At 56.3% G+C, this 22466-nt stretch overlaps 1 protein-coding gene across 2 annotated transcripts in view; it reads right to left on the bottom strand.

Moving 5' to 3' along the window:
• Positions 1 to 7049: 7049 nt before the first annotated feature.
• The window catches only part of IFT122 (intraflagellar transport 122), an 80164-nt gene continuing 64747 nt past the window's right edge, over positions 7050 to 22466 (bottom strand). For both annotated transcript variants that reach the window (XM_075550062.1, XM_075550060.1), the window contains 11 exons: positions 20261 to 20432; positions 18907 to 19009; positions 16840 to 16980; positions 15790 to 15884; positions 12968 to 13068; positions 11155 to 11320; positions 10083 to 10194; positions 9540 to 9668; positions 8308 to 8387; positions 7852 to 8016; positions 7050 to 7460 (listed from right to left, as the gene is read on the bottom strand). In XM_075550062.1, the coding sequence (XP_075406177.1) occupies positions 7371 to 7460; positions 7852 to 8016; positions 8308 to 8387; positions 9540 to 9668; positions 10083 to 10194; positions 11155 to 11320; positions 12968 to 13068; positions 15790 to 15884; positions 16840 to 16980; positions 18907 to 19009; positions 20261 to 20432 (1354 nt within the window). In that variant the 3' untranslated portion in view covers positions 7050 to 7370. The remainder of the gene's footprint in view (positions 7461 to 7851; positions 8017 to 8307; positions 8388 to 9539; positions 9669 to 10082; positions 10195 to 11154; positions 11321 to 12967; positions 13069 to 15789; positions 15885 to 16839; positions 16981 to 18906; positions 19010 to 20260; positions 20433 to 22466) is intronic.

Here is a 22466-nt window from a genome sequence, read left to right as displayed (position 1 = left end):
CAAGGAGGCCTCTGGGAAGGCTAAGTTTGAGCTGAGAACTGAATGGTGGGATGTGACCCAAAACCCAACATGCTGCCATAGAGTTGATTCTGACTCGTAACACGAAAACCCCCTCCTGTCAAGTGGATTCCACTCATCGGACCCTCTAAGATAGAACGGCCTCTGTGGGCTTCTGAGACTTTACAAGGAGCAGACAGCCTTTTCTTTCTCCTCAAGAGCAATGGTACATTCACTTGCATGCGTAACCCACCACACCACTACGGCTCCTCTTCTGATTCACAAACTCCATACGGGGTTTCCAAGGTTGTGAATACTTACGGGAGCAGGAAGCCTCAGCTTTCTCCTGAGCAGTGGCTGGTGGGACTGAAGTCCCAACCTTTGGTTAGCAATTCAATAATGCCAGCCAAGGAAAGAGTGCATCCAAGGCCCTGAGTCAGGAACAGAAGGTCACCAGGATTTGTGTTGCCATCTCAGAGACATCACTTCTGCTAAGGATTGAAATTTGTCACCAAACTATAGGTTGCAAACCCTAATTTCTTTGCCTGTGGTTACCATCCCATTTGGTAGTAGGCTGTCTTCTATGTAAATGAAGCAGGATTAGTCACTGAAATGTAGTCAATTAAGAAAGTCCTTCTAGGAGGCCTGGTGGTGAAGTGAAGTGGTTATATGTTGGCCTGCCACAAAGTCAGCAGTTTGAAACCACTAACCACTCCTTGGGAGAAAGGCAGGGCTTTCTATATCCATGAAAAGTTAGTCTAGGAAACTCGCAGGGGCATAGGGCCCATAAGTCGGAATCGACTCAATGGCAGTGACTTTGTTTTTCAGGGTTTTTTCCTAGCCATCATCCCTTATGTGACATGGTCTAAATGCTTGCCTCTATGCCTGGAATTGGAGTTCTCGTGCTGTACTGGGTTACATGCTGGGCTGCTAGCTTCAAGGTTGGCTGTTCAAAACCACCAACTGCTCTGAGGGAGGAAGATGAGACTTTCACTCTGCACAGAGGCCCCTGGGAGGTAGGATGAGCTCCATGACAAATGATATGCCTGTTGCTATTACCCCGTTCTGCAGGGAGTCCTCTGATGTGCCAAAGAGCAGGATTCAGGTGGAGTGTGTTCTGAGGCAGAGGTGTGAGCAAGTTGGCATCCTTTGTTTCCTTGGTGGTCGGTTCTGCTGAAAGACAAAGGCACGCCTCCATCTCCACCATCTTGGAAGCAGAGAGAATCCCAGGACCATCAAGAAAAAAAGAGACCCCAGTGGAGCGCATTCAAAATCTCTGTGTGAAGTGGCAGAGACCAGGGACACCGGAGGCTGTGGCACAGAGACCATGGGACAGAGGCAAGGAGCCAGATGAGACCAGAGAAAGAGGCAAGCAGGCCGTGAGACAGAACAGAAGAGCAGGGCCAGGACTTTGAGACTGTGAGGCAGAGCCATGGGCTGGCTTTCTGACCACAGAGGCAGAGGCCAAAGAAAGGACCACGTTGCTGAGGCTAAGGACTGGAGAGAGACCTGGCTACTGGCTGAGGCAAGGTGTTACTGTGGACCAGTCACTGTATCCTCAACATTTTCTGATCCTGTGTGTTAAGAGTTTACATTCTGGACAATCTGGTTTGCAAAAAGCCACGGATGGCAGTGACAGATCAAAATCCATTTGCAGGGTTCCCACATAGGTTAGATCTCCATTGACTTCTTTCTGATCATTAACCACGATGTACATAATCCCGCCCTCTGGCAGAGTGCCTGGGGACAGTACTGGGGGTCACACAGACATGCCCTATAGTTGTGTCTGGACAGTCTTGGTTGGAAGGCCCTTCTGTCTATGCACAGGTACCCATCATGGTCCAGTTCCTGTTTCTGTGACGTCCTGATCTGCCACCACTCATGAATGTGTGTTCCTTGTGCCCTCCCCTGCCTCATTGAACCAGCATCCTGACCGTGAATCCTTAAATGTCATTTTGACCTCGTGCTCGCAGCCTCCCTCGTCAGACTAATGTCTTTGTCCTTTTAAAACTTAATATTCTCCTTAAATTATATTTGCGTTGGGGCTCTCTTGTCCCTCACAACCCTGGTTAACTTTCCTAATAAGCCCGACTGTGAGTTCTGTTCGTGCGATCTTGTGGTCGTTGCCAAGGACGGTCAAAGGCAGCAGAGAGGAATGGGTGGTGTGAGAGAAGGGTGGAGGGAGCTGCTGCTGGGCCTCTGCCTGTGGCTGGTGAGGGCCTGGGTTCTGCAGAAGCCAGGTTCTCCCTCTGTGTATCCAGAGGGGGTCAGATAGGGCCCCTGGGCTGTCTTCACAGTTACTGTTTTGAGCTGTAATATAGATGAAACCAGCAAGGGACGGAAGCAGAGAGGTGCCAGGCCACGTGGTAATCCCCAAGGAGCCAAACAACGAGAAAGTGAAGAGACAAGAGATCTCCCAGAGCAGACACAGAGACACGTCCCACAGAGCTGGCCTCCCCAATTCTGACTTGTAGCCCCTAAACTGGGTGAGGATATAGTTTGTGAAAACACCAGGTGGTACTTCTGTTAAAGCATCACCCGCTGACCAAGGTACCTCAATTATGTTGTCTCTCATAAGGTCTCTTCCCACCCTGGGGCTCCCAGGGTTGGTCTGCTCAGAAGATGCCTCCCCACGCCAGCCCACCTGGTGCTGGAGGTGTGGCCCATGTCTGATGGGCTTTTCCCACAGGCAGACTGGCTTTCTCATGAGTCAGCAGTGCTGACCTCTCCGAGTGCTCAGGCCCAACGTTCACCAGGTCAGGGTGGAGTTTGTCCCCTGCAGGCGCTGCCAGAGGAGGGACACAGATTGCCCAGACAATACTGGCCTATACCGAGCTTCGCCCTTGTGCCAGCTCTGGGCTGCCCCCACACCCTCCTTCCCGGGGTTTTAAGTGAGTCTTGAGTGAAGGACAGGGTTGCCCCTGTGGGTTTCCTAGACTAATTCTTTATGCCTGTCTGCTATAGAGTGTCTGGTGGTTCTGAACTGATGACCTTGAGGTTAGCAGCCCAATAAGTAGCCACGGTGCTACCCAGGCTCCCCTGTAGCAGCTTGGAAGCATGTTATTTACATCTTGTTGAAGTGGCTTTGTGTCTATCTCCCAGAGGATCCTCGCACATCGCCAACAGTGTTCTTCATTACAAAGAGCTGGGACTTTTCTATTTTGATAGCCACATAGTAGGTGCTACGAAAACCATTGGAGAAGGAAGATGGGCAGGTCTCTGTGAGCTGGGCCAGTTCTTTTGCTCTCAGTCTGTCTCCATCTCCTCTGTAAGAGGCTCTTCATCCCCCCACCCCCACCATCTCTGAGAAGTTGGAGCTCTGTATTCTGAAAAGCAAGATTAAGAATGTTGCTTTTTTAAGAAAAAAAAATTCTTTGTTGAGAGCCACAGGTGGGGGAGAGAGCTGGCAGGGTGGTGGGGTGTCACCGAGTCTGACCGTCCAGCCGCAGGAGGAGACACAAAGACCTAGTCTCAAACTGGGCTGTACCCTGAAACATACAACTCACCCTACTTCCCAACTGCTTCCTGGTGGCCTGGTCTGCCCGCCTGACCGTGGTGGGAGACAAAACCCAAACCCACGGCCCTCAGATTAGTTCTGATCACAGCGACCCTATCTCAGGCTTCCCAGCCTGAGTTTTCATGGGGAGCACACAGCCTCCTCTGTCTCCTGCAGAGCAGCTAGTGGGTGGGTCGGCCAATGCTTCCCCTAGCACGCCGCCAGAGTGCCTGGCCCTGGGAGACTTAGCTGCACAGGGCCGCTGTCAGGTAGGCCTGAGTGAAGTGGCTGCTGCCCAGATGGGTAAACTGGTCGCCAAGGTCCCCAGACGTCCTGTTGGACCTCTCTGGGCCTCAGTTGTCTCAGACAGGGCCACCTTGGAGGGTCCATGCCTACAGGAAAGGAACCTGCTTCCTTGCTGCCCTGCCCCTCCCCCAGGCCCACCAGAGATCTTCAGGCTGCTGCACAACCACCCGGGACGGGCACACCCTTTGCACACACACTTGTTCTGGGGCTTAGAGACACACACAGCCCTTACTCAGCCAGCACCTCCTTCCCTTTACTCAGTTGTCCCACTATGTACAATGGGAATCCTAGCCATGCCTACCTCCCAGGGCTGCGGCGGAGCTTAGTGCCTGCTCAATATGCCTTGCTGGCAGCACCATTCGTACAGGTGTCAGTCCACCATGCTCCGCCTTGGGGAGGACGCCCAAGCCACCTGGCAAACCAGGTCCTACACCTACCACTTCCCATCTCCATAGGAACCGTCTCACTCAGCAGCAGTCTATTTGACCCTTCACTGACTGCCCACCTTACTCTGCAGAGCAGTGCCTGCTGCCCCAGCTCCTGGCCCGGAAAGCCTTAACCCCCTGAGCCCAATGAGGTGGGGATGCTCTCTGGCAGACCACTGAGGAGGCAGGGCTGAGCAGTTCCGGGTCCGCAGCACGGGTGCCCTGCATCCCAGGCCTGGATCACTGCAAGTCCTAGCTCTTTTTGCTCTAGCAGCAGAGTGGGCTCAGCTTGTCTGAGGCGGAACTAGAGCCACAGGGTCCTCTAGAAAGTCAGGCTAAGCTGGAGCTGCGAGGGGACTGTGGCTTCAAGTCCAGCCTCAGGGAGCCCTGGTGCAGGCTCTGACGAGGCCCAGCAAGGAGATTAGGGTTTAGCTGGGGGGGGGGGGCTCAAATAGCCCCTAAGCCTCTGCATGTGTGCCTGAAAGGGCTGCTCTGTCAGCAGCTTGCCCTTCCTCCTCCTCCTCCTCCTGCACCTGCCTCCTCTGGGGAGGCGACTCAGCCCTGCCCGGCCCAGCAAGGCTCAGGGAGAGCAAGGAAAGGAGAAAAGCCGGCTCCTCTTCCTCTCCCAGCCCCCTCCCTCTTCACCGACTTTTACCAAACACCCGCTAGGCTCCAGGCCCTGACTCAGTGCTGTGGCCCGCCTCCCCTAAAAGAGCTCCTGGTCTTGGAAGGCAGCAGACAGGAAAGAAAGTCACAACCATGAGGCAGCCTAGGGGGATCCTGGGCCCAGATGAGGATGAGGAGGGGCCCGCTGACAGTCCTGGGCAGGCAGAGGAATGGGGTAGCTGGTGGGAGCAGAAGGTGCCCCTCCCATCTCTAGCTGCCACAGTGGGAGGTCTGCTTGTCCTTGCCCTTTGCACATGTGCAGAGGGGCACATGCCACTAGGGGCTCCTGGGTCCCAGCAGCCTTGCTGGGGATGGGCCAGAGGCAGAGCCCTCTAGGTGCAGCCGTCTGAGGCAGGCCGGGTCCCCAAACCTACTCCTCCTTACTTCCGCCTCTCCTTTGGAGAAGGGGTCTGGCAGCCCCAGCCCCAGGAATCCTCCTCCTGGGCCCGTTTCCTCCTGAGCTAAAGTGGACTCAGGAATACCAGCGGGTCTTCCACTGGGAAAGTGGAGGGTGCTCAAGGCCAGTACTTTTACACCTCATCCCCAGGTGGGAAAGTGGAGGCACAGAACCGTCAGTGGCTAGGGTGCCAAAGCCAGCAGGCGGGGTGCTAAGCTTAGGACTTCAATAGGCAAGCCCCATCCAGGTCAGGGACATGACAGGCTGTGGGGCACACAGCTCCTTGCAAGGATGAATGGGGTTTCACTCTGTCCTGGCTCACTGAATATGGCTGAGCTGTCTCTGCATTCTCAGGATTGGGGTGGGGGGGGGGGCGGTTGAGGGTGAGAGGCCTTGAGAGGTTGGCTGGCCGGCCTTGGGGGTCCACTGATTAGGTAGGCTGGCACGTGGAAAGGGCTCAGGAGGGGCTGTGGTGGTTTGGGGGATGGCGGTCCTATGGGCTCCCTCCCCTTCCGGTACCCTTGGGCTGGGTGCCAATGTGGAGCCGCAGAGGCTGGCTGGGCCCCTGCCCTGGGCCATCTGATCTGTCATTGTGATTGACGCCTGCTGGGTGGCTGGGCTGATTTTCTCCTCTCCCCTCTTTTTCCCAGCCATATGCAAATGATTTCAGTGCAGGCAACGTGCTAATGGAAACCCTAACACATTAATAAATGTTTAGCACGATAGAGGGCATGCATGAGCGTAAGTAATTAGACACTCCACGGAGGAGTTCTGTTGGCACAACTGTCTGGCTGCCTCTATTTTCCTCCATCATCTCCAGAGAGATGCCGAGGAGGGTGGGGAGGAGGGGCTGGCCAGGCTGGGGCAGGGGTCCTGGGTTTGCTCCAAGGTAGGGGGCAGTGGGGGTGAGGGTGGACCTCTGTCTCCAGGCCTCAGGGGCCTCACCCCTCCAGTGGGGCCTATTCTCACTGCCCGCTTGACATATGTGGATGCCAGTGTCTCTTCTCCAGGGGTGTCATCTGCCCTGCCCTCTCTGCCTGCTCTCAGGGCACTGAGAGAGCAGTGTCACTACCTGGGCAGCTGAGGTGGTGGCTGAAGAGCAGGGGCCGAGGGATGGACATGTAATGGCCTGGCCACTCGGGGCTTCAGGAGCCCCAGGGTCTGGTACAGTTCCCCCACCCTCCGGATTGGCTATCAGATGCAAACCGAACCCTCACAGCCAGTGTGAGAAGGGAGACACGCTGTGAAGCCAGCCTGACACAGGAAAGGGCCCTAAAAAGGTGCTTCATCCCCCTTCCCCACTCCCCACCAGTCACCACCCACCCTTCAAGCTGCTGCATCTCAGGGACAGTGTAGGGCCCAGGGAGAGAGAGGCTAGCGGTCTGCAACTTCAAACGGAATTGTCTGCTTATGGAACTGGAGGAAAGGGAACATCTCAGGGTCAGGCCTCCTTGCCACCCACCTTCCCTGGCCTCACCCCAACCCACAGGGAGCCACCACCCTCATGCTTTCCTTTCAACGGCTGCCATCTTTGGAACCAGGTATCTGATTTTTTTTTTTGTCGAGATGTAGCCCCATGAAACTGAAATAAACACACACAAAATAACCACGCCCCTACCCCTTCCACATTGCCATTTCGATTAGATTACATTTTTAAGAGCACACAAATATAATGCTCTCCTGGATCAAATTAGAAACAGGTGCACTTTTGCATAAGGAAATTAAGTTGCAGACAATATGAAGATTTGCTAAAATGCAGACATTGATGAAAATAAGTAGCCCTTTTATTTGTAATTATTGAGGCAATCTGTTCGCAAAGTGTACATGTTAATGGTCTGACAGATCTGTGGACTCCAGCAGGCTGCCGCCAACAACCCGAGCCGCCATTTGGAAAGTAACAGATTTTTTTTCCCCTTAGAAAATATATGTACATTCTCTCCCCATCTCCTGGTGCTATTTACAAGGCACGGATTGCCATAAATAGGGATTTGTGGTGGCACAGGCCCCTCCCTGACAAGCAAACTTCATCTGGCCCAAGACACGTTCGAGTGCTAGCCCTCTCCCCTGGGGCTGTGGGGCTGCATCAGAGGCTGGGGTCGTCCATGCGCCGGCGGCAGTAGGGGCAGCAGGTGTGCTGCAGCACCAGCAGCTCGTAGTCCTCCGAGTGGAACATCTAAGGTGAGACCATGGGCCCTGAGTTCTCTGGGCACTGTTTGTGGGGACGGGGTGGGGTGGGGAGGGGGGAAGGTGGCAGCTCTGCAGGGTCTGGGGATGAGAAGGGTGGGTCTGAGGTCCTTTCCCTCAGGCTGAAACCCAAAGCACCAGCACCCCATCTGTGCTCTCTTTCAGACACAGGACAACCTTCCACCGTGACCCTGCAGGGCAGGCCCAGGGGAAGGCAGGGAAGGGTGCGGAGGGGTCAAGGGCATGCAGGGCTAGGCCTGGACACTGAGCAATAACCCTGAGCGCCTGTCTCCGGTCCTGGTCTCCCCAGGGGATGCTCAAGAAACAAGAGGTACAGAAGGCAGACCAGGAGGCTTGCCAGGAGCAGCAGGGGCTCCTACCTGGAAGCAGGAGGGGCACATGGTGATGGAAGCATCAGGCAGGAGCGAGCGGAAGTACTGCCACTTCAAGGGCGGCGGCCAGCGCTTGATGAGGATGTCCCGGCGGCTCATGGACCGCAGCACTGACCGGCTCACCACCACCGGCACAAACTCTGAGCCGCCTTGCTGTGGGTCACAGGTAGGGAGGGCAGTGTGCTTGCAGGGACCACCACCCCATACACCTAGAGGGTGGCCAGGGAGGATACCCTGTAGGGGACCCCATACCCCCTGTCCCTAGCAGCTCTAGACAGGGGACAAGCTGGACACTGCCTCCCTCAGATGCTCTCCAGGGCCTGACACACAAACACCCCTGTTCTCTCGGTCTTTGGCCGGCCTACCCATTCTCTGAGCCCCATGCAGACGGAGGGGCCTGCACCTGCTTGCTTCCCACAGGTCCGGGGCCCAACACCCACTCACCTCAAAGCTCAGCTTTGCGGTGAATGGGTCATCATCGCCCATGGGGTCCATGGTCTCGTCAAGCCTCAGCGTCTGAGAATCTGCAGGGTCTGGTCAAGGCTGGCACCGGAGGCCCAGGCTGAAAACAAGCTCACCCTCCACCCACAGCGTGAAGAGCTCCTTCTACCCTGTGTCCCCCTTGACGACCAGGGGTGGGAAGGGTAGGAAGGCCGTGGAGACAGCTTCTAGGTAGCACAGACTGACAGACTGGGGGTGGGGAGTAGGTATTGCTGGCCCATGTCTCCCTCAGAGAGAAAGAGAGAGAAGAGAGAGAGAGAGAGAGAGAGAGAGAGAGAGAGAGAGAGAGAGAGAGAGAGAGAGAGAGAGAGAGAGAGAGAGAGATATGCTTCCTGTTGCTGGCTGGACAAGGTGTCATGAGGTAGAGGCTGCTGCCCACCGGCTGGGAGAAGAAATAAGGGCCCAGCAGGAAGCCATGGCCAGAGGCACTGGGAGGCCCCTGAGGTCCTATTTCACAAAGCATTAATGGATTGAGTTCTCCTTCGAGGCCAGAAGGGAGGGACTGGGGACCCAGCTGAGGGTCCACTTCTTTAACACACAGCTCTCTAGCTTCTCCCTTCAGTCAGTCTTCAAACTGTGGCCCAGTGAGCGGCAGGGTCCCTGGTGAAGTGCATGCATTCCAGGTTGAGGAACGCTGGCCCAGGAGCTTTTGCCAGGAGCACAGGTGCCAGCACCATCAGGTCACCATCTACCCTCCATTAGTCCCAGGCTGCCCAAGGCAAGTGTCCTCCTTTGGGCTGTGCAGGCTGCCTTGTGAGGCCCTCTGAGTGGCTGTGTGATGGGCCACCCAGAGAGCAGTTCTGGGAGGAGGAGGCCACCTACTGGTGCAGAGGCAGGCCCTGGGCCCAGCTTGGCTGCCATCCCGCCTGTGTCCAGCCAGGGTCACGCTTTCTGCTGCTGACACAGAACTCGGCCTGCCTGGGAGTGTTGGGCCGTCAGCATGGACATCAATCCCAGGATGCCACTTATTGTAGCCTTTTCAGAGCCTCATTGAACAAGACACAGGGAAAGGCCAGGTGGCACTCCTCAGAGTCCCCTCCTAGCACCTTTGGCCTGGCTGGCCCTCTGTCCATTTCTGGCCCCTACCCCTGCTCCCATGGGGCCCCTCTCCAATTCCTTGGGCCACAGCCTGCCCCTCCCCGCGACCCTCCCCTGACAGCCGGCACAGAGGATACTGTTGCTCACGACCTCCTGCCACTTGCCCTCCCGCCTGTTGTGTCGTGGTGCTTCCAGGTCGATGAGGGCGACAGCTTCCTCGTCGGTGATCCCGTCCTCCAGGTAGAACTGGACCAGATGCAGAACCTCTGGAGGTACAGTCACAGGAGGGAGGTGAGGGGCTGGAGCGCTTCTACAGGAGCAGCACAGGCCGACGGGCCCACACCCCACTCCTATCACACGGCCTCCCCGCTGTGGGTGTGGAGGACTCATGCTAGAGGGTTCTGCCCTTCCTCTTTGCCGGTGAAGCGGGCCGGGCTCCCCTGAGGGAGAAGAGGCCTCTGCCCAGCTACTGGACGGTGCTTCTCAGCTCCTGTCAGGCGTCTGGAGCTGGGCATAGAGCCTGCTGCCTGGCTGCGTATCCCTGGCCTGGTCCTCAGGCAAGCCCTCACCAGCTCTTGGAAGTGGGCGTGCAACTTGGGCAGCACCAAGCACTGGCTCTGGGCACGCAGGCAGTAATGGGTCAGGCAGCACAGTGTCACCGCCCCACCAGCAGGGCTCACCGTAGGACGAGGCGGAGAAGATGAAGGGCTGGCGGCAGTTGATGCAGACATTGCCCAGGTTGTTGAGCAGTGGGTTGTTGGTGGAGCAGCGGTAGCACAAGGGCACCAGATCCTGCAGAGACACATGCCCGCCCGCTACCTCGGGCACACACCTCAGCCTGGGCCCCTCCTTGCCCTACACTGGGCTGCCATTGGAAAGGCCCCTTGAGGGAGAAGGGAGGGACCTGTACTGGGGTGAAGCTTGAGGAGGGGTTGCAGACCTGAGGGCCCTTGCCCCAGACATTTCCTTCCTTGGGAGGGGCCAGCAAGACTCTTCTGGCAGGAAGTGATAAGAACCACAGCCAATCACTTGCTGACCAATCACTTACTTTAGACCACACTGCAGGCACTGCGCCAAGCGCATTCCCTCTGCTGTCTCTCAACCACCAGTGGGAGGGACAGCAACTCTGGGTCCCCACTTGATAGCCGGGGAAACTGAGGCTCAGAAAGTTTGAGACACAGCTAGGAAAGAGCAGAGCTGGAATGAAAACCCAGATCTGTTTGGCACCAAGCACTGCTCTGAGCTCGGATGGGGATTAACACAGATGGTTGCTGGCCGGTTGGAGGGAAGGGCTGGGGCCTGGGCTGCAGCTGTTGTCGTCGGGCAGACTTGCTGGAGATCAATACCTGGGAAAGGGGATGCGGCAAGGCAGAGCAGGGGCTCTGGGCTCAGGGTCAGCCTGGTGTGGTGGTACACAGGGTCTGGGCTACAGTGGCACACAGCGCCCACCTAAGGGGAGGACGAGGCAGCGAGGGTGGTCAGGGCCCACCCAGGGTCTCAGAGGCACTGGGGGCTGTGACCAAAGAGGCGGTGGCAACGGCAGAGCCGGCCAGCAGTAGGCAGGTAAGAGTCACACAGGGGTGAGAACATGGCAGGCTACCTTCCAAATGTAGCCACAGCCACACCGGAAGCTGTCAGGGGGCTCTGTGCATGCACTTGTGCATACGCACCCCCCATACACCCACCACACCACACCCACAACAAACACACACAGTACTGGAGAAGCATCCCCTGAGATGACTGTGTGCTCACCTCGCTGTCCTGGAAGGGCTTGGAGCGGATGGTGAGGCTTCCCAGCTCGATGGACTTCTGGAACTTGGAGGGGATGTGCAGGCCCTGCAGCTGGTCGTAGGCGTGCCGGGCTAGCTTGTAGGCGCCCAGAGCCTTGCTCTGCTTGGCCAGGGTGAGCAGCGTTTTGCTGAGTCCAGGTTAAGGATAGCAGAGGCCGAGCCGGCCAGGAGGCCTGGCAGGAACCCGAGGAGTGAGGGGTGCATTTGCACAGCAGCGAGTTCCAAGAAGAGTGCTCGGGTGTCCTGGCCAGGGTTTCCCCAGAGACAAACAAGGCGACATTCCCTGAGTAGTGTAACCCCATTGAAGACAGTGGTATTCAAGGTCATAATTACCCTCCATTTCCTGTTTTCTCCAGCCCTCCCCAGCCTGTCAGGAAGGGCCCTCATGGTCCTGGGCCCTGTCTCCAGTCATCGGCACACCCCCACATGGTCTCTGGTCCCCCACATGGCTTACCCTGTGCCCTCACCAGCCAAAATGGCTGCCGGGTACAGTCTGAAGCAGATGTCTCAGGGTCAGCACAGAGACCTGGGCGCATGGGCTTCTCTCACCCTGCACCTCATAAAGGCCTCTCTTGATGGTCTGAGTCCCTATGGCACCTGCCCTCTCAGCGACCTAACACTGACAACCCTGGTGCCCTGCTCTCTGGGCCTTTCTGGTTCTCAGCTACACCTCCGCCCTCCCCAGCCAGCTGACTGCTCCACTTTCCCTAGCATCTTCTCATCTGAGGTCCGAGGCCCAAGGCCCAGCCACTGCCTCTCACCCCTCTTTCCTGGTGCTGCTGCCCTCCTCCCCAGAGATGGGGTCCAAGCCAGGCCACAGGCAGCAGGGAGCAAAGTCAGGACTCCAAGCCCACGCTGTGAGCACACTGGCTGAGAGGGCTGGGTGCAGGCTCAGGCCAGCAGGCACCGCTGCATCAGCACGTGATAGACAGGCGGTGGTGAGGCTTCCTCAGTTTGAGTTTCCCTTGAAGCCTGAACCGTGTGCTGGACTCTTCAGAGAAGCTCCTCCTCACCAGGGCGCACCTCGGGCCCTCACTTGGGGTGTATGTGTGTGGGTTGGGGGGTGGGGTTGGAAGGAGAAGGGGCCTAGGACCACCGTGAGGGCCCTTCCTAGCAGAGAGGCTGGGGAGGGCTGGAGAAAACGGGAAGTGGAGGGTAATTATGACCTTGAATGCAGCAGCCCTTTGGAAGAAGTGGAACTGCTCCTAGCAGAGGAGCTGGTGGGTTTGAACGGCCCACTGCTCAACCCACTGCACCACCAGGGCTGCTTCAAGACCTTTAAAAAGGATGCTTATTTCCTGTTCCTTTCTGGCAATACCAGCTCTTCAAGGCCCCTTCTCTGTCTACAGTCCTTCAGTGGCTCTCACTGCCCCGCCAGGCGTGGCTTCAGCACTCCCTACACCATGCCCCAGCTCTGGTCTCCTGCTGGTGGCCTCAGCCCCCAGGATGGACATCCCTCACCAGGGCCCCAGCCTAGACTTCATTCCTCCCCAGGCCACAGCCCACTGGTCTGTCACCAGGCTCCTACAAGACAGCAGCCTTGTCTCCCAGTGTCGGGCGGGCTGGGGCACACAAACACAAGCCCTCCCCACCCTGCAGGAATGCCCAAGGCCTGTAGCTCCCAAACTTTGCGTCACACCCTCATCTGTGGGCTCCAGGGAGGGGAACTGCTGGGCCCAGTAGGGAGAGCCCTGAAGGCTAACTTCTTGTGACTGGCTGCTCAACCTCCTGGCTGCCAGGTCTGCAGGAGCACCGAGGGTTGGGAGAAAGGATACAATTTAGAGATTCCCAAAGGGGTGTCCTTGGTCAGGCTGTGCAGCAGGAACCTGGAGATGTTGAAAAGGGTTTCTGGAAGATGGAAGCTGAACGGCTCCTCCTACAGGCAGAGAAAAGTGAATGGGAGCCAGTTCCTCAGGGGAGCAGCTGCAGAGCCAGGCCAAGGCGCAGACACCAGACACTAGGTCTGACCCAATGGGCCAGAGGGGGTTCCCATCCACAGGCAGCAATGAAAGGTGACAGACGTCCTTTCCAAGTCCCTGCTTAAAAGGAGCACTGCTTTCCAATATTGCCTTCGAGACAGTGCGGAGGACCGTGCACCAGCCCCTTGCTGGTAATAGAGGACAGAGCCCAAGGCTGCTATTGAGCCATATTCACCACTGAGCTACCAGCCTGCGCCTCAAGGTGGTCTCCATTTCTGGGACGGACCCTATGCTTTCTGGCTCCAGCTCAGGGCTCTGGCACGTTCTCTTCAGTTCCCACCTACATCTCTGTCCTCTCTACCAGCTCCAGGGTGCAAACACCCTAAGCCTGCCTTCTGCACTAGGTGCGAGCTAGGATGCTAGCCACCTCTGGCTACTGGGCTAGGAGTGGAATCCAAAGCAATGTCCTGAGACCCCAGATGACCCGGATCAGCATTTCCTGTTTGGGAAGACTGACACTCACCCCTCGGCCATATCCCAGGCAGAATTGCTCCACTGGGTCCCCAAACCAGCCCCTGGGAAGCCCTAACATATGGTACACTGCAGGGAGCCCTTCCTTCTTGTCACCTGCCTCATTCTTTTTTTTGCCAATCATTTTATTGGGGGCTCATACAACTCTTATTACAATCTATCCATACATCAATTGTGTAAGCACATTTGTACATTCATTGCACTCATCATTCTCAAAATATTTGCTCTCCACTTAAGCCCTTGATATCAGCTCCTCATTTTTCTCCCTCTCCCCGCTCCCCCTTCCCTCATGAACCCTTGATAATTTATAAATTATTATTTTGTCATATCTTACACTGTCTGATGTCTCCCTTTACCCACTTTTCTGTTGTCTGTCCCCCAGGAAGGAGGTTATACCTGCCTCATTCTTACTGCCCTCTGCCCCTCCTCTTGGCTTGGGGTCAGCACCTACAGGAAGGCTTCCCATGGTGGGCAGCGGCAAAAAGCCTTTTCCTGTGGCTGCTTGCTTACTGGGCTCTGACACAGAGGATGTGCTCCTTGGGAACAGGGACAATGTCCTCTGTCATAACAGCAGGCAATTGTTGAATGAAGATATGACTCCACAAAGAAGCCTCAGCAGGCTGGAAGCACCAGAGCCCTGGCCACACGCCTGCCCTTGGGCAGCCTGGAGCAGGGCTCGAAGAGGTGATGGTCGGTCCAGGAGTAGACAATGGAGAGCCAGGAGAGGAAGCTGGGCTCCAATGTGGCTCAAGCAAACTGAGGGGCCCCGGGGGGGGGGGTCTCATCTCAAGAGACAGAAGACTATGAGAAGATAAGGCCCTTGTGTCTACTGAGCTCAGTGCAGACAGAGACTGACAATAGGCAGAGCCTGCCAGAGAAGCTTCCAGGTGTCCATGCAGAGAGCGCTCATGAGACAAAATGGTCCTGTATGGAAGGCAGGCCCTTTGAGCAGTTCACTTCCTGTCTCTACCCTCCGCTTCCTTCTTTATAAACTTTTTATCACTCTGCCCAGTGGCAGTGAAGTGCAGGGGCAGGATGTGAGTCAAAGAGCTGGAGGGGGCAGTGAGCAGAGCAGTGACACACACTGAGGGCCAGGCTCGCTCCCCAATAGTCTCCTTGTACTAGCTCACTTCATCGTCCCAACCACCCACTACATGGTCCTATCACGGTCACTGCTCTACAGAGGAGGAGAATGAGACACAGAGAAGTCTGACGGCCAGCCCCAGGTCCCACAGTGGGGATGGGCTGAGAGCCAGTGGTCTGCTGCTCCTGGGGTGGGGGATCAGAAGGGGGGCCAAGTGCCGGTTCTGTGACTTATTAGCTATGGGATCTCACTGCCTACTGCCTCCAGTTTCTAATCTCTAAAACAGGCAGCATTGTTACCAGGATGAAATGACTTGACATAATTCAGTCCATACTACACTGGCTGGTATACACTAAGAGATTCCTGAACAAGGTTGGCTACTGTTGGTACAGTGCACTCTCCTAACTGAAAGATGGGCAGCTTGAGCCCATGCAGAGGCAGCATGGAAGAAAGGCCTGGCGATCTGTTTCTGAAAGACCACAGCCATGAAAACCCTCTAGCAGTCACTAGATGGCCGCTACCTCCCTTGCGGCGGCTCAGCACAGGGCCTTGCACTTTGGGGGCATTTCATCGACACATTCTATGTTGAGAGAAGGCACAGGCTGAAGAGGCTGCTCGCATCCTGCCTCTGTGCCTCATTGCCACTGGGAAGAGTGATAAAAAGAGGGATTTATAAAGAAGGAAGCAGAAGGTAGAGACAGGAAGGAAGTGAACTGACCAAAGACACACAAATCAGTAGCAGGACTGGGAGGGAAGCCGGGCCTTCACTCTCAAGGAGAGGACCCCACAGAGCTCCCACCCACTCCCAGGATGAGAGAGAAGCCAGCCTTCTGTCTAGCTAACCTAGAGTCTGACCGAGTCTTTGACACCTGAACCAAGCAACCAAAAGGGCTCATGTCAGGCGTGGGCTGCTAACCCAGGAGCATAGCCCACCACTTACAAACGAACGAACAACGAAGCTGCTGACTTTTCCTCCGCAGAGGGATAAGGATTCCCAGCAGCCCCTCGTGACCCAGAGGGCTGCTGCTGTGAAATGTGCCAGTTCCTTGCGGGAGCCCCTTACCGTGTACCGGTGGACAGCGTGGTAGCCGTGATACAGCTCGGCCAAGTGCTGGAAGTGGTGGAATTTGCCAAGCATCACATCCTTCTGGACAGGATCTGTTGTGGGCAGTGGGCGGGGAGTGAGGGTAGGAGGTGAGAGGTGTCAAACCAAGGCTGTGACTGCCACCTAGCCATGGAAGGAAGGAGGAGGGCACCTCTGCCAGTATCTGTCTTTCCAAACCCTGAGCCAACACCACGGGACAGAGCCAACGGTGCTGACTAAGCAGCCCCAGCGGGTGTGTGGCCAGGAGCAGTTTGAGGATGCTTCTCTTAGACTCCCAGATCTGGTGTCCTCTGGGCATCATGGGAGGTGGTCACCAGCGTCCACGGCTGCCAGGGGAATCAGTGGGGATGGGGACAGGCAGTGTCAACCGGATACCTGCCAGCTTACCCTTGGGCATATCAGTTCTCAGATGGCTGCCATGGCTCCGTGCCCACAGCAACCCTGTGGCTGAGGTAGGGCAGAGGAGCCCCCAGTACGACAGATGCACAGAGGCTCAGGGAACCACCTAGCTGCCTCACTTCCAATGTTTTTCTCACTCGAGTCTGCTGGCTCTGTTTCAGTGTCGAACGTCTCCCTCCCACCCCTCCACTTCCAGACTTGCTCAAGGCATCATGGGAAGTCTTCTGGGGGAACAAAAAGCCCAACTGAAAAAATTTTTCGGCTTGGGATGAGTGACAGTCTGGGGTGTTATTGCATACGATCTCCCTTTTGTCTCCTCCTGTCACTGCTCATTTTTCACTGGTGTAGACCAGCCCCAACTCTGGCTCCCCAGGTAACAGGGGGGAGACATGCTTTGGGTGACCTGGGGGCCGGCTGCAGACGGTCTTCAGTGCGTATGGACAAACTGAGGAAAGATATGTCAGATTGGACTGCTTTGAGGCAGGGTTATGGACAATGCACCCAATAAACAAGCCCAGGGCTTTAATTAAAATGTCCCAGTTCTTCTGATGTTTATCTTAGTACCAGAGCGGGTCTGAGAAACAAGCGGCCTGGAGGCTGTTTACTTACCTTGGGCTATATCGAGGCACTGCATGGACAGCATCCAGTAATAATAGGCCGCGTCGTTAAATCTGCTCTCGGCCACTGCATTGTGTGTGAGCTGCTCCAGCACCCGGACGGCCTCCCCCTGCCGCCCGGCCTTGTGGAACGCTGCAGGGGCACAAGAGCACACCCTGGGGGGGTCAGTGAGGAGGCAGGACGGGGCTCTGGGGAGCATGCAGGGGCTGCTTGGGAAGTGGGACGCTCTCTGAGCATCTGTGGCGTGGTTGCTGGGATGCTGCCTCTCAGGCCGAGAGCTATAAATAACCAAGCCTACATCCTGGAAAAGTGCAGCAAGTTGGACTCTTTTGCTGGGCAAAGGCAACTGCCTTTGGAAAAGGCAAAAGGAACAACGTGAAAGACCATCCTTGACTGGCCAGGACTTCCCGACTTCTAAGGCCAATGCCAGGGCAGAGCCTGGGGCTGTGTCCTGAGCTAGGTTCGGCTCTGCCCCGCCCTCCCTCCCCCCCAGCGCAAGTGACTCCCAAGCACCACTAATGAGGCCTGACACTCGCATCAGGCCTGGCATCACGATGACCTCACTGGATCGTCACCACAGGCTTCTCAAGATCCCTCCCCCTCATAACAAATGCAACGGGCATTCGCAGGTGAAGGGCAAGTGGCAGATCCAGCTCAACTACTCGGGCTGCCTTCCACAGAGTGGTTTTCAAAGGAAACCTATCAAGAGCCAGCTCTGTTCTCACAACCAAACATTCGTGAAAATGAGTACACGCACACAGAATCTCTCAGTCCCTCATACAGTGCAGCTAACAGAAGTTTCCTGAGTCCGTGGCCAGACCCCAGGACCTGGGGGGTGCCAGAGCTGTGCTTCCAGCTGTGACAGGTGCCCACACGTGACGCTTGCATGATCCAAATCAGCTTCTAAAGAAGGAAAAGGTCTTGCCTTTGTTCCATTCTCATCTCCCATCTCCTGTCTGAGTACCAAGTTACTATGGCGATGGATTCTTGGAAGGGCAGACGCTGACAGATGGATAGGTTGATGTGTTTTGCCCAAACATGCAGATCCTTCAGCAACTGGGTGCTCTGGAAATGCTGAAGCAGAGAGAACACGCTGTCCTTCAAAGGGGGCTTTCAGTGGAAGAGCTCCAAGTGAGAGACATTTGTTCTGCAATGTGTCCGGAGGTGGCAACTGTTACCATATAGAAGTGTAAATGAGATGCTATGGAATATGACACACCCAGCTTCCGTAGGAACGCTTCCCCATCAGAGTCACAGAAGAGCAGGCTTCCTAGGCAGACAGACTCTGGCTGGTTCCGGCTGTGCGGCTGGGTCACTTGACACGGCATGTTTGGCTTCTGACACTCTGCGGACTGCTGGGCGGACTCAAGGTCATGCAAGTTAAGTGCCCAGCCAGTGTCTAACACCAGGAAGGCAGCCTGCGTTTACAGTGATCATTACCAGCTGCCACCCTCACCTGCAGCCCATATTACCAATGGAAGCGACGAGGCGCAGCGCCCACCAAGGGAATCGGAGCCAGAAACGAGCTGGCCTGACTCACCGAAAAGGACAGGCAGGCCAAAGCTCTGGCAGGCCCTGGTGGGAGGACTCTCACTTGCCCTCACAACCAAACCAAAACCAAACTCACTGACATTGAGTCGATTCCAAGTCACAGTGACCCTGCAGGGCAGGGTGAAACTGGCCCCCGGGGGTTTCTCAGACTGTAACTCTTGACAGCACTGGAAAGCTTTGCTTGGTGGTTTCAAACCGCTGACCTTGTGGATAGCAGCCCAAAGTGTAACCACGGGGCTACCAGTGCTCCCTCCCCAAGTGCAACTTCCGAGCTGCCGGGCTCCAGGCCAACCCTTTTCCTTAGAGCTTCCAGACCCGGTGTCCTCAACTTCAAGATGGGACTAACAAGGACAGAGCCTACAGCGCAGGGCTGCCTGGGGGCTACATGAGGAGGAGTCAGTAAGCAGAGAGGAGATGTCTGATGGAGACCACCGCAGAGGGGAGGGTGGGACCGGCCCTGGGACCTGAGCCTCAGTGGGGCCCTGTCCCTCTGCCACTATGGCCTACCTTTCTGCGCTTCCTCAAATTGATCGTTCTCTGCCAGCCACTGCGCGTAGGGCACATAGATGTCGTCCTTAAGCTCGGGATGCTTCTCGCCCAAAGCAAAGGCCTGGTGGGGAAGCAAGGGCACTCTTAATACAGCATCCCACAGCCCCCTCGAGGACAGCGCCGCATTTGGCAGCATCATGACAAATGTCATATTTTGCTAGACTGACAACTCAAGAGCGGGAGAGTCCTCTCACCACCACCACCACCACCCCCCAACCACCTCCAGAAATGCAAAAACAAATCAGCTCTTTGAAAACAAAAGGCAATTAACAGCAATATGCAAGCAACTGGATTCAATAACAACACAGTCTGTTTCTGGACCACAGAAGCGGCGCAGAATCGGAAACATTTTATTTTGGGGGTTTGCGTGGGCCCCTGTAGCGCTGCAAACAGATTTCTTTTAATTGCATGCGACACCTAAGGAGACAGAGCTGACATTACCGTCATCATCACTGCGTATCAGCTGCCACAGATGACGGTGCACTTGACGAGGTGTGGGACACGGCCACGGCTTGACCCCACCCCACAGCCACCTGCCAGCCTTGCCTCAGTTTACAGAAACAGGACCAAGAGAAGCGCAAAGGAGCCTGGGGAGAAGCGCTGCATGGCAAGAGGGGGAAAGTTTGCCTGCCATGCAGCCTGGACTGAGCCGTTCTGAGTGCTTTCATTTATGTGCCTTGAAAATCTCCTCCTGATAAATTTATTCCTCTGTCACTGGCCCCATCTTTTTTCACCAGTGACCTCGTCACCTCCCTAAATGGAACCATTCAGAGGGCATAGACGAGTCAGATCACTCCGATTGTGGTGGGGGTGGGGTCCCTCAACTAGAATCGATTGCTCCCCAGAGAGCAAGGCCACCAGTGCGCTGGAGGATGACAGCCAGGCCAGAGTGGTGGTGGCACACTGGCTGTCCCTGCCATCTTTTCAGCTGGCATGATGGAGGGAACCAAAGAGTTGATCCCTGAAAAGGCTCTGGCAGCCCTGAACTTGGAAAGCACTTGAAAGGAAATGTCACCAGGCAGGTTTTAATGTCACGCATGTCGCACAGCTGCATCTCCATGTCAGAGATGTGTGAGCCTGTGGAGCTGGTCAGAGGCAGCCCAGACCCACTGCTATGCCCAGACCCAGGCACAGAGCGGGCAGCCACTGAAGATTTTCCAAATGAACACATAAAGGACAAACAGCTGCCAAGACCAGAGAACCATACTCTGGCCCAGAGAACCAGCAGAACACCTCCACTACCTCCAAATTCAAAGGCCCCTTGCACGCTCCTGCCCGTGTGCCTGGTCCATGCAGAGCACGCTGCCCTCACCTCATCCCAGCGCTGCGTCTCCACGTGCAGTTGGGCCAAGGCCTTTAGGTCACCGATCTTCAGGTAGGTCTCTGCTGCGTAGCCAGGGCTCTCCAGCTTCTGGAAGTAGTGCGCACACATGAGCAGGGGCTCCCGCTCAGCCTTGTCCAGCTTGCGGGCAATGTCGATTAACCTGGAGAGGCAGAGGGGAGTCTGAGGGCAGGAAGTGGGGCGGGCATGGGGGCGCCTCTAGCGCAGGCTGTCTGACCCACTTTGTTGTGCCCAGTGCTGAACAGAGAGCATGGTCCTTGGGAAGGTATTTGATGGGTGCACTACCCGCTCCAGGAACCCAGCCTGGAATGATGGGGGCTGCCTGCTCCAGGACACCATATCCCCCATGTCACATGCTCTTCCTAGGGGGCTCTCTCCGGCCAGTCAAGTGCAGACAATGACCAAGCACCCTACTTCTTTCCCCGGGGGTTCAGACAGATTGTGCTGGTCCCTTCTGGATAGGCTGGGCCTGGGGTGAAGCAGCTCTCCAGAGGCACAGGCTCTCCCGGCCTGCTCTTTGAGGGATGGGAGGGGCAGGCGCGAGACCAGATTCTGTGTCAAGAGTTAGGCAAGATGAAGGAGGCCTGTCGATTTGTACTTGAAAAATCACTCCAAGCAAGGAAAGGCCACATTTTTAGGGAAAGAGGAAGACCCTTAACTCCCACCTTCAAACAGAATATCCCTGCACCATTCAGAATGTCACATCCCTGACAGCCAGACTTGGAAAGAAACAGAAGAGGCTCAACCAACGTATGCCCTGTCTTGAAAAAGTAACCTTGTAAGTATCACATACAAATGAAAGTGACATAGGGAAACAGAGCAGAGGGCGTTGGATCTCCAGGCCCTCTCCCGTATCCTTCCTCCTGCAAAAAGAACCACCTGGGGGCAAATCTGTCTCTCTCTTGCAGGAGCATTGCTCTTGAACAAGGTAAAGAGAGGAGTAGCTGGAGGCACACTGGCTTACCCACTGGGCTGCTTACTGCAAGGTCAGCAGTTTGAAACCACTAGCCCCTCTGAGGGAGAATACTGAGGCTCCGTTAAGAGTCTCGGACATGCACAGGGGCCGACAGGGTGGCTGTGGCGGGGGCATGGACTCCACGGCAGTGAGGATGGATGAGAATCACCCCTCTCTCTGTGTTCTCCAGGCCCAACTGTGCCACTGCCACCCACAGACCTCACCGTTGCTGCCAACAACTTGTGTCTCTGGGGCACAGACTGGCCGAGCCTGGGAGCCCGGCACTCCTTCACCAGCCCCAGCCACTCACGCACATGCTCGCACGAAAGCCACTCTCCAGAAGCCCTTCACCCTAAGGATCCCAACAAGGGCGGGTCTCTCTACGTGGCCACCCCAGCCAGGGCCTCTCCCCTCCTTGTGCTCCGGGTGAGTGTCCTTTCCAACCCCTCAGGCTCGGCATCCACAGTCACTCTTCATCTCTCCACTGATCAGCCCCCACCTTCCCGAGGGCTCCAGCTCTGCCGGGCCCCTCGCCCCTCCAGCTGGGACAGTGCAATGCCCTGGTCTCCACTCTGGCTGTCTGTCTCCCGCCTCTGTGCCTGTGTCCTCTCCTGCCCACGTGGGTTCTAGCACAGCCCTGACTAGGGCCTCCTTCAGGCCCAACCATGGTCTCACCTCCTCAGAAGGGCACCCTCAGCCCTCACCCATTGCCTCATTCACTTCAGCCCCTGCAGACCTCCCCTTAGACAGCTCTTCCAGCCTCTGCTTCCCTCCCCTTCCTCTCGAAATGCAAGGCCCACCATGGAAAGACTAGTTCCGTGAGACGCTATCCGATAACTCGCACTTCCTCCTTCCTGTTAGTGTTCCCCATGGACACCATGGCGGGCGCTGGGACGGGCAGTGTCCGGGCGTGAACTTCCCAGATGCTGGCCCTCTTCCCTTGCCATCTGAGCCTTGGCTGGGGGAGGACTGACGGCCTGTCAGGTGACCGAGCCACGCTTGCCTCAGGGCCTCAGCTCTGAGGCCCCCCTTTTCCCAGGGGCTCCATAAGCTTCGCAAAGGCAGCAACCGCCCGCTTCAATCTCTGTGTCTCCCAAAGAACCCGTTGGCACACATCTGGTTTCGACAGTCAAGAGACTCTCGTTTTACCCTTGTGTGTCAAAGCCAAGAGTTGGCATGGCACGACAGGCTGCCAACTGCTTCCGGGGCAGGAAGTGAGAC

The sequence above is a fragment of the Tenrec ecaudatus genome, chromosome 5, assembly GCF_050624435.1.
Source record: "Tenrec ecaudatus isolate mTenEca1 chromosome 5, mTenEca1.hap1, whole genome shotgun sequence".
Taxonomy (NCBI): Eukaryota; Metazoa; Chordata; class Mammalia; order Afrosoricida; family Tenrecidae; genus Tenrec; species Tenrec ecaudatus.
The sequence above is the reverse complement of the archived record's forward strand: the minus strand, read 5'-3'. Positions and strand labels throughout refer to the sequence as shown.